Source organism: Leiobunum rupestre, chromosome 7 (assembly GCF_980474605.1).
Source record: "Leiobunum rupestre chromosome 7, qqLeiRupe1.1.hap1, whole genome shotgun sequence".
NCBI lineage: Eukaryota > Metazoa > Arthropoda > Arachnida > Opiliones > Sclerosomatidae > Leiobunum > Leiobunum rupestre.
The window spans coordinates 1978036-1989814 of NC_143390.1; the positions used below are offsets into that span (position 1 = coordinate 1978036).

Below are 11779 nucleotides of genomic sequence, written 5' to 3' on the forward strand. Positions count from 1 at the left end.
CTGAAGCGATGTGCCATAGGTGGACTTTGGTCTTGATCGTGGTTTCATGATTTTGGTACAATGACTTCGGTTTTTGTGGAGAGTATCAAAAGTGAAGAAAGGGGAGGGGTCCATTTGGGTCTGCCCCGTCCATATTTTCCGTATCTGGAGTACGTTCTTAATGGCATGGCCGCAGAAGGTGATTCTCGAAGCCGCTTGATGTGAAGTTCTTGGTTTTGGTCCTCTGGTGGTTTTTGTCGAGGCCCCTAGTTAACTTGGTGTATCTATTATGGGCTTTAGTTAACCCAGTCTGATCAGAGGGGCTCCAAATTTCTGAGGCGTAGTTTATATGGGGCAGAACAAGATAATTATATAGGGTGCAGATAAGACGGGGGGAACGGTAGAAGAATGACCATCACGTGAGACCGATGAGGGAGTTTATCTTCTTAATCACTTTATTAATGTGGGATCCAAAGTTGAGGGAGGGATCAATCCAAACCCCAAGGTCACGCAATGGGTAATCGAATTTGCAGAGCCCAACACCAAAGATTGCATAGTCTTTCCGGGGATTATTGCGGCCAAGATGATTCACACCACACTTTGAGATGTTGAATGACATGCCGTGTTCAACAGCACACGAATCTACGACGTAAACGTCTGTTTGTAGATTAAGTTGTCTTGAGTCATCTTCAAAAAGGTATATATGGGAGTGCAGGACGACTATGGGCATAGAGTTGATGAACACGATGACTCGGTGAGCATGATTGGGCCCAGTACACTACCCTGGGGTATCCCGCTAAGAGGAGTGCAAGGTGCAGAGGAACAACCTCGTAATACCAGAGATCCTGCAGTTATAGAGATGCGAAACTCCGCCGAAAACCTGACAAAAAAAATGCAAGCATCAGCGCCGCCCTTCGGCCGGAAGGAAGCGCCCGTTCAAAGCCGAGAGACCTAAATTTGTAAACAACGGTAAGAATCCTAGGATCTCTGCGATTACTCGCCACGTACAGGCGTCACTGCGATCGGCAAAATTTGAAAAAAAAAAACTGGTTTGCTTAGGGTATAGGGAGTTTCGCATCTCTAAATTCTCTATAACTGCCAGGATCTCTGGTAATACGACGGAGTGTTGTCTTGTCTGTCTTTAATAAAGTCTGAAAGCCATTTTAGGGCCGATCCAGCAAGCTCCAGTGCTTTGACTAAGCCCTGATGAGGAATGGTTACAGCGCGCTCAGTACACTCTGCGAAATATTTTTTGCGTGTTTTATTTTAACTCAGGAATTAAGTGCTCGATTTTCCGAAAGATATTTCACTTCTCTGTCAATTGCAGTGAGATCAATTACGTCGGCCATGGATTAACTAACTACCTTCGCTAAGCGACGGATTCGGAGCGAATCTTGAGTCAAGTGGAAACGTTATTAGAAGAATGAAAAAATATTTCCTACCCTGCCTGACCCGTTAAGAAACCGCTGGCTGCGTTTTCGTCTGCAATTTAATTTTAAAAATTAAAATTCCCTTTCCAATTCCAAAATCTAAACTAAATTCATTGAGAGTTTGAGATCAATATGATTTAAGTAGCATTAGGTTTGTACACCCAACCATTTCCAAATGGCTTTATTTTAATTTTGTTCGTTTTGCTTATAAATGTACCACTTAGCCCGACTTAGCCGGAATTAATTCATGGTCATACCTTATCGGCCAATCTAACAAACGTAATCTTCGTAGTGTGTCAGTATTATGGCATTTGGTTACATGCAATGTTATTTCTTTTCAGGTCATATGAATGTGAGAACATTTTGCGTTGTTTATAGATTTGTCACCTCTCTAAAATTAGCAGCCCAAACTACATACCCAAAAAACAGCAATTTTTTAAGGCTACCAAAATCCAATAGAGCTGTTCCAAGATTGATATCCCAAGTCTATTTTGGAAAGACATCTGATATGGAAAATATGGATTCTCTTTCAATCAAATATCTTAGTCAAGAGGAGGCAATTAAAATTGATGAAGAACTATTTAACGAATACTGTTTTTCCGTTGATCAGTTGATGGAACTCGCTGGTTTGAGTGTTGCGACAGCTATTGCTAAAACTTATCCAAACTGCCCAAAAGTTATCATTTTGTGTGGACCTGGTAACAATGGTGGTGATGGTCTCGTATGCGCTAGACATTTGAAATTATTTAATTATAATCCCTCAATATACTACCCTAAAAGAACCCAAAATCCTTTGTATGAAAATCTTGTGAAACAATGTCAGCATATGGAAATACCTTTTTTAGCCAATGATCTAGAAGTTAAAGAAGAAACCTTGAATGATTACAGCCTTATTGTTGATGGTTTATTTGGGTTTAGTTTTAAACCACCAGTGAGACCACTATTCATTCCAGTAATTGAAGCGTTGAAGAAAACCAAATTGCCTATTTGCAGCATTGATATTCCATCAGGATGGAATGTGGAAAGGGGTGATGAAGATGGCTCCTCAATTAAACCTGATTCGTTAGTGTCTCTAACAGCACCAAAAAAATGTGCAGAACAATTTAAAGGCACACACCATTGGTTAGGTGGTAGGTTTGTTCCTCCAGCTTTACAGAAAAAATATAATTTAAATCTTCCTTTTTATCCTGATCAAGATTGTTGTGTTAAGCTAAACTAATCTTATTTTGACCTCCAGTTCCCAGTTTCACTTATTTTGTTTCTACTAATAAAATATTTTCAAATGTAAATAAAATAAAGAAATTTAAGTTTACTACTCCTCTGAACTAAATAACTTGTTTCTTACAACTTATAAATTCATACCTTCTGAAGAAATTTTTAAGAAACTTTTTATCTAGGAGCAACAAACACAACACCCCACACAAGGAGAACGCAACCCGTCAAAAGTCGTGGATTTTCTTGTGTACATATTTCATTGGCTTCCCCGCGCTTCAGAGTGCTACTAGTGGCGCCTCTAACGGCTGGTCAAAGGCTTCTCCCGTATTTCGAAAGAGTTAACAGGTTTTTTGTATGGAGACGCCTGTCTAGTAAGCGAAGCATATATATAGTCTTTGCTTTAGCGCCTGCTGCCGTCGGAAGGGGAAAATTCGGAAATGGTCTTCCATCCCGCCCGTAAAACGTTCAGCGTAAAGCAGGCCCGTACACAGCCGCCAAAACTCGGGGGCGCTCAAATTCTTTTTGGGGGTGCCAATGCTTTGAGTCATTTTTATCTCCCCACCTATGGAATTAGTAAATTGGGGATGCTCAAGTACTCATTTGGGGGCGCTGAGCATCCCCTGGCGACCTCCCCCCCATGTACGGGCCTGGCGTAAAGGCTCGTGACGCTCGTCCAATGAAATTCGTACACAACCCTTCGTTAGCATGTTTAAAGGCTAGCTGCGTTCTCCTTCTGTTTGTTGCTCCTAGATTTTATGTACTCAATTCTGAAAAATTACAAAATCTTAGTTTATGATGGAGATTTTAATAGATGTGAGCAGGTGGTTGAAAGCATGGATTAGGGGCTGTATTTAGACTATCAGCATGTGAGCTTTATGGTTATAGAATTATAACTAAAAAAGTTAGAGCTGATAATTCTATTATGGTTTTACATACAAATTGGGAACTCATAAGGTCATAGAACATTCAAGTTTATTCGCCATCTTTGAAATGCAATTGAACACAATGTTTTTATTTTGTAACTATTTGAATTCAATAAATATTAATTAGTTATAAAATTATCCATATTTTACAATAATAAAGGTAATATTTGTCCAAAGTATTGTATAAAATGGAAGGATTAATTGGAGTTAGTTTAGAAGTTAACTTCATATCCAAGAGATTTTTGGCTTGACAAAATTTAATTCTTAGGCATTTTCTTTCTGGATCTGAAAAGAAAAAATTAGTTTGAATGTAGGAGAGCCATTTGTAACCTGACATTCAGTGGCATTATCCCGGATGGTATACCTAATTCTAATTAAAATGTATGGAACAAACTCATTTTGATAACTTTCATTTCAAACTATAGGCAAAATAATCACTTAATCTTCCTTTTCTACTCTGTGGATAGGCTCAAGATGAGACATTGTTTCTTCCCTTATGATACTAAAATGTTGAACAAGGTAGATGTTTAACAGTCATACCCTGAAAACATCCTTGAATAAAACTAAAATTAATTAAACTTACCATAAGAAACCATTAAAAGGCTTGTAAATAAATGCAGTAATTATAAATTACAGTTCTGAATGCCTTTGCTCTATTCTACTTTCTAGTTCATTGTGTATTTTGCTGACTTTGTACTCTATTTCTTTGACTTTCTTATGTAAATGCTTCTGATGATCATCGGTATCTGTGTATTTATTTGGCATATTGTTCTCAGTCAAATCCAATTCAGCTTGAAAATGCCTCAACTTTTTAACTCTATTTTCATAATGATGAAGTTCTTCTTTCAATGATTTTAACTCGCTTTTTGTAAAATTAGCATTTTGCGCAAGTTCCCATAATTTAAGAGGACCTTGTTCTTCGAAATCTTTTTTCTCAAGATTCGTATGAACTTTTTCTGTCAATTGTTCATAGCCGCTTTTTACATCTTTATGCTTTTCTTTCAGCATTTGGTGTTTAGGTTGATTTTTATGCTTTTTATCTTTTGAATTAATGTCGGCTAAACTGTCTAATGAATTTGTGATATCCAAATTGTCTTCCGTTTTCTGATTGACATTATCCATTAGTTGGTGATATTGATCAATTTTATCTTGATGATGTTGAAATTCTTCTCTAAGTAAATCCAACTCTTCAGTGGTAAATCCCGCTTGCTCAGCTTTAAACCAAAGTTTATTCAACTTCTTGTCCTTAAAAAACCATTTTTCTTGAGGTGTATTGCTTTCTTTTTCAAATTTCCCATCTACTTTGAATGTATTATTATCCTCTTCAGTCATCCACGGATCTGTGAGACCATATTTTGATATTATACTATTCAGTCTCTTACGTAACTGAGCTTCTTTGACGCCTTCCTTATCTTGCGCTTCAGCCTTCATCTTTTTAAGGAGAATTTCTTCTTTGTCTTGAAGTTTCAGGTCTGAATAAATGTTACGCAGCTTGGTTGCAGATAATCGCTTCTTCGCTTTTTCCCACAACAAATTTATTTTCTGCATTCGGAAGGGTTTGTCAAGTATGAAGAGATTTCGTTCATCATCTTTGATGTTCATTTCTTTTGAATACTTGCTTCTATCAGCGCTTGAACTACTAATACAAATAATAAGTAGTAGACTAAAACTTACTATAAAAAATGATAAATTCATTCTTTTTTTCTGTCAAATATCAAAAATTGAGAAACTAGACAGAGATATTCCTTCAAAACTTCAATTAAAGACAATCTTTCAATATTGGATCAGAGTAGCAGACTACGCGTCGATTGAAAGCAGAAACGCTGTAACGTGAGTTACAAGGTTTTAAATCACGCGTTAGTTGGGTATTCTTATAAAGGGACATATTCAATAATTATGATATCAACGAAAACGAATATTGCCAAAGGGAGAGCCACTCTCCCTTTGCCAATATTTGTTTTCGTGAGCGGCACTTGGATATCGGTGAGACACATATTAATGGGGGAAAGTATTTGGTGTATATGGCTGGAAGACTTCACACCATGCGCGCAAAATTTTTAATTCTAAAATATAAATATCAAAGGGCCCACACCATAGAGATAGAAAAGAAATAGAGGGAAGATTACCGCGTTAAGGCACCCCTGTTTTTGACCGGGAAAATTCATCTCCCCCTCGCGCATTTATGAAAGCGGAGAAGGGCAGAATTTGCAACGCCATCTATCCTTCTTTTGTTTCATCAAATAACAGTTGATTTTCAAAAAAGGCATAATGTATTTCATTTCACCGCGTATCGATGGCGCCACGTAATCTGCCCATCTGATGGCTTCCTACATTGGCGAAAAGGGGGTCGGCACTCGCGGTCAACTTCGCCAGATACTATAGTGCCTCTATTTCTTTTCCATCTCTATAGAGTAGTAGCACTCCGTGGCTTTGGCCATGGCCGCCATTGTGGGCGCGAATTTTTTATGAATAGGAAAAAGCATGGGTGACGTCGTGTGACGTAGATATAGGAAATGTATATAAAGGTCTAGATAAAATATTTCAAAGGGAGTGAATACGGAGGTGACAGCTAGCAGAAACGCGTAATTTCTGGAGGCTATCCTGATAAGGTGCTATCTATCGGTAAGAAAGCTCGTGCTATCGTCGCGAGAGCCATTGTCTCCGGCTTAAAAACTATACTAAAAGTCACCAAAAGATGGTGTCTAAAGACTACGGCCTGCGGAAAGGTCACCCACTGAGTACTAAAATGCTAAGAGAGCTCACGCTCTTGGTCACGTGCCTTCCTCGGTGTCTGCTAAGCGTCAATTCCGTATTTTATGTTTGGCTTAGACGCCCCGAAATTTATCTAAACCTTTATATACATTTCTTATATCTATGGCCCACACACACTGATATGAGACAATCTGTGTGTATAGTATAGAGACACGCCTCTCTTTCAAAAAGCCGTTATAGAGTGTTGTCGTCTGATACGATTTTGAAAACTTGTAACGTCACAGCAGCTGTAGTGTTAATAGTGGCCGCCATGACAGTTACCGTTTTTTATCAATAGGCAAGTTACATTGGTGACGTCGCAGGGTTTCAGACGACAACACTCTATAATTTTTCTGGTTGGAAAGTGCCCCTAGGATAAGAGATGGCGCCACCGGGAACGCCAGCTAGTAGCCAGCATAGAAATCTCATAGGTAACTAGAATGCTGCCGTGTAACTGGAAAATGGACCAAACGCCGTGGCAGACGATAGCCAGATCTCAGCCAATCAGAGCTCAAAGAGTGGTTCTGCCAAGAATTTAATGTCACCAGAGAGAATGACTATAGTAGCAGAATCAAGAAGGCCTATTATCCTCCTTGGCGGAACCACTCTACGGCCTCTCATTGGCTGAAGGTTCAAAATGAACTGGCGTCAAGCTCGGCCGTAGGCGGCAGCATTCTAGTTACCTATGAGATTTCTATGGTAGCCAGACTTGTAAATAGCGGCAGTCCACGCGTCAAAAACCCCTGAAAAAAATCATGGGACTCCTAAAAAAATGTCTTTAAAAGGGGGTAAAGAGTCCACGGGAGTCGGGACTCCCTCAAATTATATCGTTAGCTGTGAAAAAAGAGGGAAAATTTCGAGAATTAAATAAAAAGTTGAATTATTTTTCTCTTTGAGGCATCTTTATAAACTTATCTAAATATAATCAAACGATGCAAAAATTTATATTAAAATGCTAGTATCATTATTTATAAAGTCAAATTTACGAATAACGATGAGGAAAATCTAATAGCGTGACTTAGCGTCTGCTTTAGCCGCTACCTACCTAGGTTTCAAATTTCAATAGCGAACCAAAGGGGACGTAGCGAAAGCCGTTGTGCTTTATCAAAAAAGGGGGAATTACCCGACCATGTGGAAACACTGCGACATCAAGCCAAATATTTGGTAAATGGATTGTTCCGTTATATGGTCTGTGTAACTCCTGCTCTTTGCTGATGAGAGTTGCGTTTTTGTGGCACGTGGACCGCGTATCCGTCTAATTTTCTCTCGGTAAATTTTAAATTAACAGTCTTATTTACGAATAACTAAACATGGGTCGTATGCACGCTCCGGGGTAAGTCATTATCGTTGTAATTTTTAATTTATAAATCCATTTCGAACATTTGCCGTTCTGTTTATCATTTAAGACTTGGCCATATTTTAGGCTTATCAACAATCGCCATGCCAACAAATTTCATTTCCCTCTTTTCTACATAGTGAACCATTAAGATTCTATTATTTTACTGTGGTCTTACGATAAGTTTTCGTCTTTTGTTTCCAAGTGAACCAGCATTTTCATTATTACAGATGGTGATGTAAATTGGATGGTTAGCTTTCCACCACATGGCTACATAAATGTTTTTCTATCTTAATATGCTAAGAGCTTAGTAATGGGAGTTTATTCTTATGGTGTTACTAGAATAAGAGTTAATGAAGTTTGTAAAATATTTATGTGGTTGTTGCTAGCCAAGCAACAGATAGTTCTTAGAAAGTTGGTCTTAATTTTTAAGGCTGTTAAATTGAGATGTTTCCATGTGAGTGTATATAACTTCAGGGTTGAAATGAGACTTAAGATTGTCGTTTTAAAATCGTCTGAAATTATAGCTATACCGGATGGTTTATACTTAATGGTAACGTCTCACCTTGTTCACTCTATAATATTTTTCTTGTTTCAGGAAGGGTATATCCCAGTCAGCCTTACCATACAGGAGAAATGTTCCAACTGTGAGTATATTTTAATATCATTGACTTGTAAATTTCTTATGAGAATGAAAAACATTATACAAACTGAAATAAGATTTATATATGGATCGTTAGGGGTTGGAAGTTAATTAAAGAAAATGTGTAGATAATGTTTATTTTGAAGTTTGAGGTTTCTGTATGAGCTTAAACATTTTTATTATACAAATATTATATTATTATTATATTATTTTCAGTGGTTGAAACTTACTTCTGAAGAAGTGAAGGATCATATCTACAAGCTTGCTAAGAAAGGACTTACCCCATCCCAAATTGGTATTTTTTTATTGCTATTAGTAATGATTTTTCCAAGAAAAACCTAAAATAGTTTATGGTCTTTTTAGGTGTAATATTAAGGGACTCTCATGGAGTAGCCCAAGTCCGATGGGTCGCCAGTAATAAGATTTTGAGGATTTTAAAAGCCAAAGGTTTGGCCCCTGGCTTACCCGAAGATCTCTATTATCTGATCAAGAAAGCTGTTGCTATTCGTAAGCATTTGGAAAGGAACAGAAAGGTAAGTCGTATCTTTTATCCTGGGTACTTATTACTAGAAAGGTGAGCTTATTTAATTGGGTTTTGGTTTAAGAATTTGAGTTTTGCCCTTAAATTAGTTGATTATTATACAATGCTTAGGCCAGATCTAATTCCTTCAGCAATTGCAATACCAATATTTATCATTTTTAGGATAAGGACTCTAAGTTTCGTCTTATTTTGGTTGAGAGCAGAATTCATAGGTTAGCTCGTTATTACAAGACTAAGAGAATACTCGCACCAAACTGGAAGTAGTAAGTATTTTTGTTATAATTAAACTTCAAATTGTATCACAGCTTTTGGAATGATTAAACAGAACAAGTATAAAATGTGGAATATGGTAGTAATTATTTTGTTCTTTTCTTTCATAGCGAATCTTCTACCGCTTCAGCTTTGGTTGCTTAAAAGTGTAAATTCAATAAAATAAATTTTCCAAAAGAATCATTCATTTTCCCAATTTATTTTACAAATAAGCATGATAAATTACCAATTTGTGTTCAAGACCTGGAAATGTCTGCGAATTAGATTCTCAACAGAAAAGTTGGAAATTGTCATTTAATAGTAAAATGAGGGAAATTTATAGGGTTTACAAAGTTGAATAATTAGCTAGGCTATTACCCAAGGCACTACCTTAGGCCTAAGTCATCAAGCGACTTTTAAAGAGTACAAATTTACATCAATAAGTTTTTCTTTTTAAAGATATGACTTTATTAATTTTATGTGTAATACAGTAGGCCCCGCTTTAGGAGTGAATTAAAATTGGGAAAAAAACGCCAGAAATTTACATAATCAGTACAACATACTGGTGCAATTTTAATAATTTTTGAGAAACTTATCAATTTTAATTTGCTGTCTATTATGAATTAAAATGCTTTAACAAATTTCCGTTTTGATAATATAAATCAAAACTATCATAATAATGGTGAACACCTTTGGATGGAGGGTTATCCTAAGAGTCTCTGTAGATTTTCAAGGTTAAATGGTTAATCCATTTTCAGTAATGTGTCTTACATTTCAACAATTTGCGTTTTTCAGGAATACTTTACTCATTTGGCATTAGCGCAGACTAAAAAATAAATGGCTTATAAAAACAGGAGAAAACACTGCCTGTGGCAAATTCCAATGTTAAAAAATAAGGGTGAATCAGTTCTTGGAGTTTTTTTGATAACAATAAATGGATGATAATATTAATAAAGGCCTACTGTATCATTAAACCAATTTAGTTTAAATTTCAATCATAAAATGAGTAACCCAATACCCCTTCCTGAAAAGATAGGTTAATTTTGCCAATGATGTGGAGAGTTACATTGGGTAAGTGTTTGCGCCATAACCTTATAAAAAAGTTTTTATCTTATCTTAAAGCATTCGGTTCCAAAAGTTACATTTTGAATTGACAAGTCTGGTCAGAGAAATGCCAAGTGGGTGGGGTTTGTCAATGAACATTCTTCACAGGAGATAAAATCTCGAGATCATCCCTAGTATTGATTAGTTGTATGGGTAAACCCATAATATTTAAAAAAAGGCACAATATTTTTCATTGCTTATGGGTTGCAATGTGCCACTTTTACTCAGTTTCAAAATTTGCTGAGTGATACGGTAATCGCAAGAACTAATTGGATAAAGAGAAAGGGGGAATGGAAATATGGCCCTTTCATTTAGTTACATGCTGGCACCAAATTCAGTGCCCCACCCATCAACACTTTAATCTTTATTTTTGGGCAAACAATTCGCAGAAATCTTAAAATATGCATTATTATTAGAGGGGTTGGGTGGAGCCCAACCTAGCACTTTGACCAGAGGTCCATTGTGCTAGTCAAAGTTACTTATATGATGAGCTTCATTTAGTTAAGTTGTAATAAATATTTTAGGATATTAGCCCCTTTGGAAATTTCAGGTAAATACAAAAATAATTAGTCAAGTAGTGCAATTTTTTTTATCAATTACAGGCTGCCATGTAATCCTATATTTATAAACCTATCCTATATTTTCTGTAAATCCTTGAAATGTAATGTAAGTTTGAGTAACTGAAAACTTTTGCTTAATGCTCTTTCAGTTGCCAACTACTGTTGAATGTTGGTGCCACAGCCTGTAGTTCGATCTTAAATAATTGTTGTATCAGTATAAAAACGTTTTGGGAACCATTATTGCATTTTTAAGCTGAAAATTTTTGTTTAATGTTCTGTAATTGAGATATTTTAATCCTATATTATCCTAGTATAATAAAATAGTATGTCCAATAAATTCAAAAATATAATTATTTTTCCTGTAAGAAATTAAATTGTTCTTGAAAAAGTCGACACGATTTAAGGAGTAACTTTATTTCTAAATACTTAACAACTGACAAGGAGAGTACCCGAGGTGTTTATTGCCGATTTTGTTCAAAGTCGGCCGTAATGTGTACCTATATGAGATATGAAATTTCCCAATAGGAGACGTTGCACTACCCATTCGATTTGCCATGGCAACCGAAAATGTTTTTGACCACTTACAACAAAAATAAGATTTTTTCCTTATTTTACCCAAAATTTGTTACAAATTTACCCCAAAAATGTTTCAATTTACCCAAAATTGATGAAATTTACCTAAATGTGGTCCAAATTACACATTTCGTGATTTTCAATTTTTTTTTTTAATTTTTCGTAGCTAGGACCCTGTGAAACCGAGAAAATCCCATGCTTTTTTAAATGGAGATTTTTTGGTTTTAAGTGATCAAAAACATTTTCGGATGCCATAGCAAATTGAATGGGTAGTGCAACTTCTCCTTTTGGGAAATTTCATATCTCATATAGGTCTACATTACACCCGACTTTGAACCAAATCGGCAATAAACACCTCGGGTACTCTCCTTGTGAGATCAGACAAGAAGGCTGCTACACTGCCATATTTGCTTTGTTCCTTTAGAGAATATTCTAGTCGTACTTCCAGCACCTTTTAAAGAAGTTTCTCACAAAT

General features: G+C 36.4%; 3 protein-coding genes across 6 annotated transcripts; 2 read left to right on the forward strand and 1 right to left on the reverse strand.

The window, feature by feature from the left end:
- Positions 1 to 1378: 1378 nt before the first annotated feature.
- On the forward strand, positions 1379 to 2649 carry Naxe (NAD(P)HX epimerase). Of its 3 annotated transcripts, XM_090152934.1 has the most exons (3): positions 1445 to 1560; positions 1634 to 1688; positions 1751 to 2649. In XM_090152934.1, exon 3 carries the CDS (start codon positions 1756 to 1758, stop codon positions 2626 to 2628), a length of 873 nt encoding a protein of 290 aa, XP_090009060.1. In that variant the 5' UTR covers positions 1445 to 1560; positions 1634 to 1688; positions 1751 to 1755; the 3' UTR covers positions 2629 to 2649. The 3 variants fall into 3 exon arrangements, with proteins under 3 accessions (XP_090009061.1, XP_090009060.1, XP_090009059.1); XM_090152935.1 differs by lacking the exons at positions 1445 to 1560; positions 1634 to 1688 and adding an exon at positions 1379 to 1390; XM_090152933.1 differs by lacking the exon at positions 1634 to 1688.
- Positions 2650 to 3594: 945 nt separating this feature from the next.
- On the reverse strand, positions 3595 to 5316 carry LOC149933883 (alpha-2-macroglobulin receptor-associated protein). 2 transcript variants are annotated; one of them, XM_090152931.1, is made up of 2 exons: positions 4131 to 5316; positions 3595 to 3832 (listed from the first exon to the last, which is right to left on the reverse strand). In XM_090152931.1, the coding sequence occupies exon 1, from the start codon at positions 5240 to 5242 to the stop codon at positions 4178 to 4180; it is 1065 nt and encodes a 354-aa protein (XP_090009057.1). In that variant the 5' UTR covers positions 5243 to 5316; the 3' UTR covers positions 3595 to 3832; positions 4131 to 4177. The 2 variants fall into 2 exon arrangements, with proteins under 2 accessions (XP_090009057.1, XP_090009058.1); XM_090152932.1 differs by lacking the exon at positions 3595 to 3832 and adding an exon at positions 3898 to 4049.
- A 2148-nt stretch (positions 5317 to 7464) lies between these two features.
- On the forward strand, positions 7465 to 9271 carry RpS13 (ribosomal protein S13). Its single transcript, XM_090180746.1, has 6 exons — positions 7465 to 7631; positions 8233 to 8281; positions 8494 to 8572; positions 8641 to 8810; positions 8981 to 9081; positions 9199 to 9271. The coding sequence occupies exons 1-6, from the start codon at positions 7609 to 7611 to the stop codon at positions 9230 to 9232; spliced, it is 456 nt and encodes a 151-aa protein (XP_090036872.1). The 5' UTR covers positions 7465 to 7608; the 3' UTR covers positions 9233 to 9271.
- The last annotated feature ends 2508 nt before the right edge of the window (positions 9272 to 11779 follow it).

Excerpts from the sequence above, each read along its gene's own strand:
- Naxe (XM_090152935.1), top strand. The coding sequence starts at position 1,756 with ATGAATGTGAGAACATTTTGCGTTGTTTATAGATTTGTCACCTCTCTA.
- LOC149933883 (XM_090152931.1), bottom strand. The coding sequence starts at position 5,242 with ATGAATTTATCATTTTTTATAGTAAGTTTTAGTCTACTACTTATTATT.
- RpS13 (XM_090180746.1), top strand. The coding sequence starts at position 7,609 with ATGGGTCGTATGCACGCTCCGGG. Across the intron at positions 7,632-8,232 it reads GGTCGTATGCACGCTCCGGG|GAAGGGTATATCCCAGTCAG; the intron begins GTAAGTCATTAT and ends TTCTTGTTTCAG. Across the intron at positions 8,811-8,980 it reads ATTTGGAAAGGAACAGAAAG|GATAAGGACTCTAAGTTTCG; the intron begins GTAAGTCGTATC and ends TATCATTTTTAG.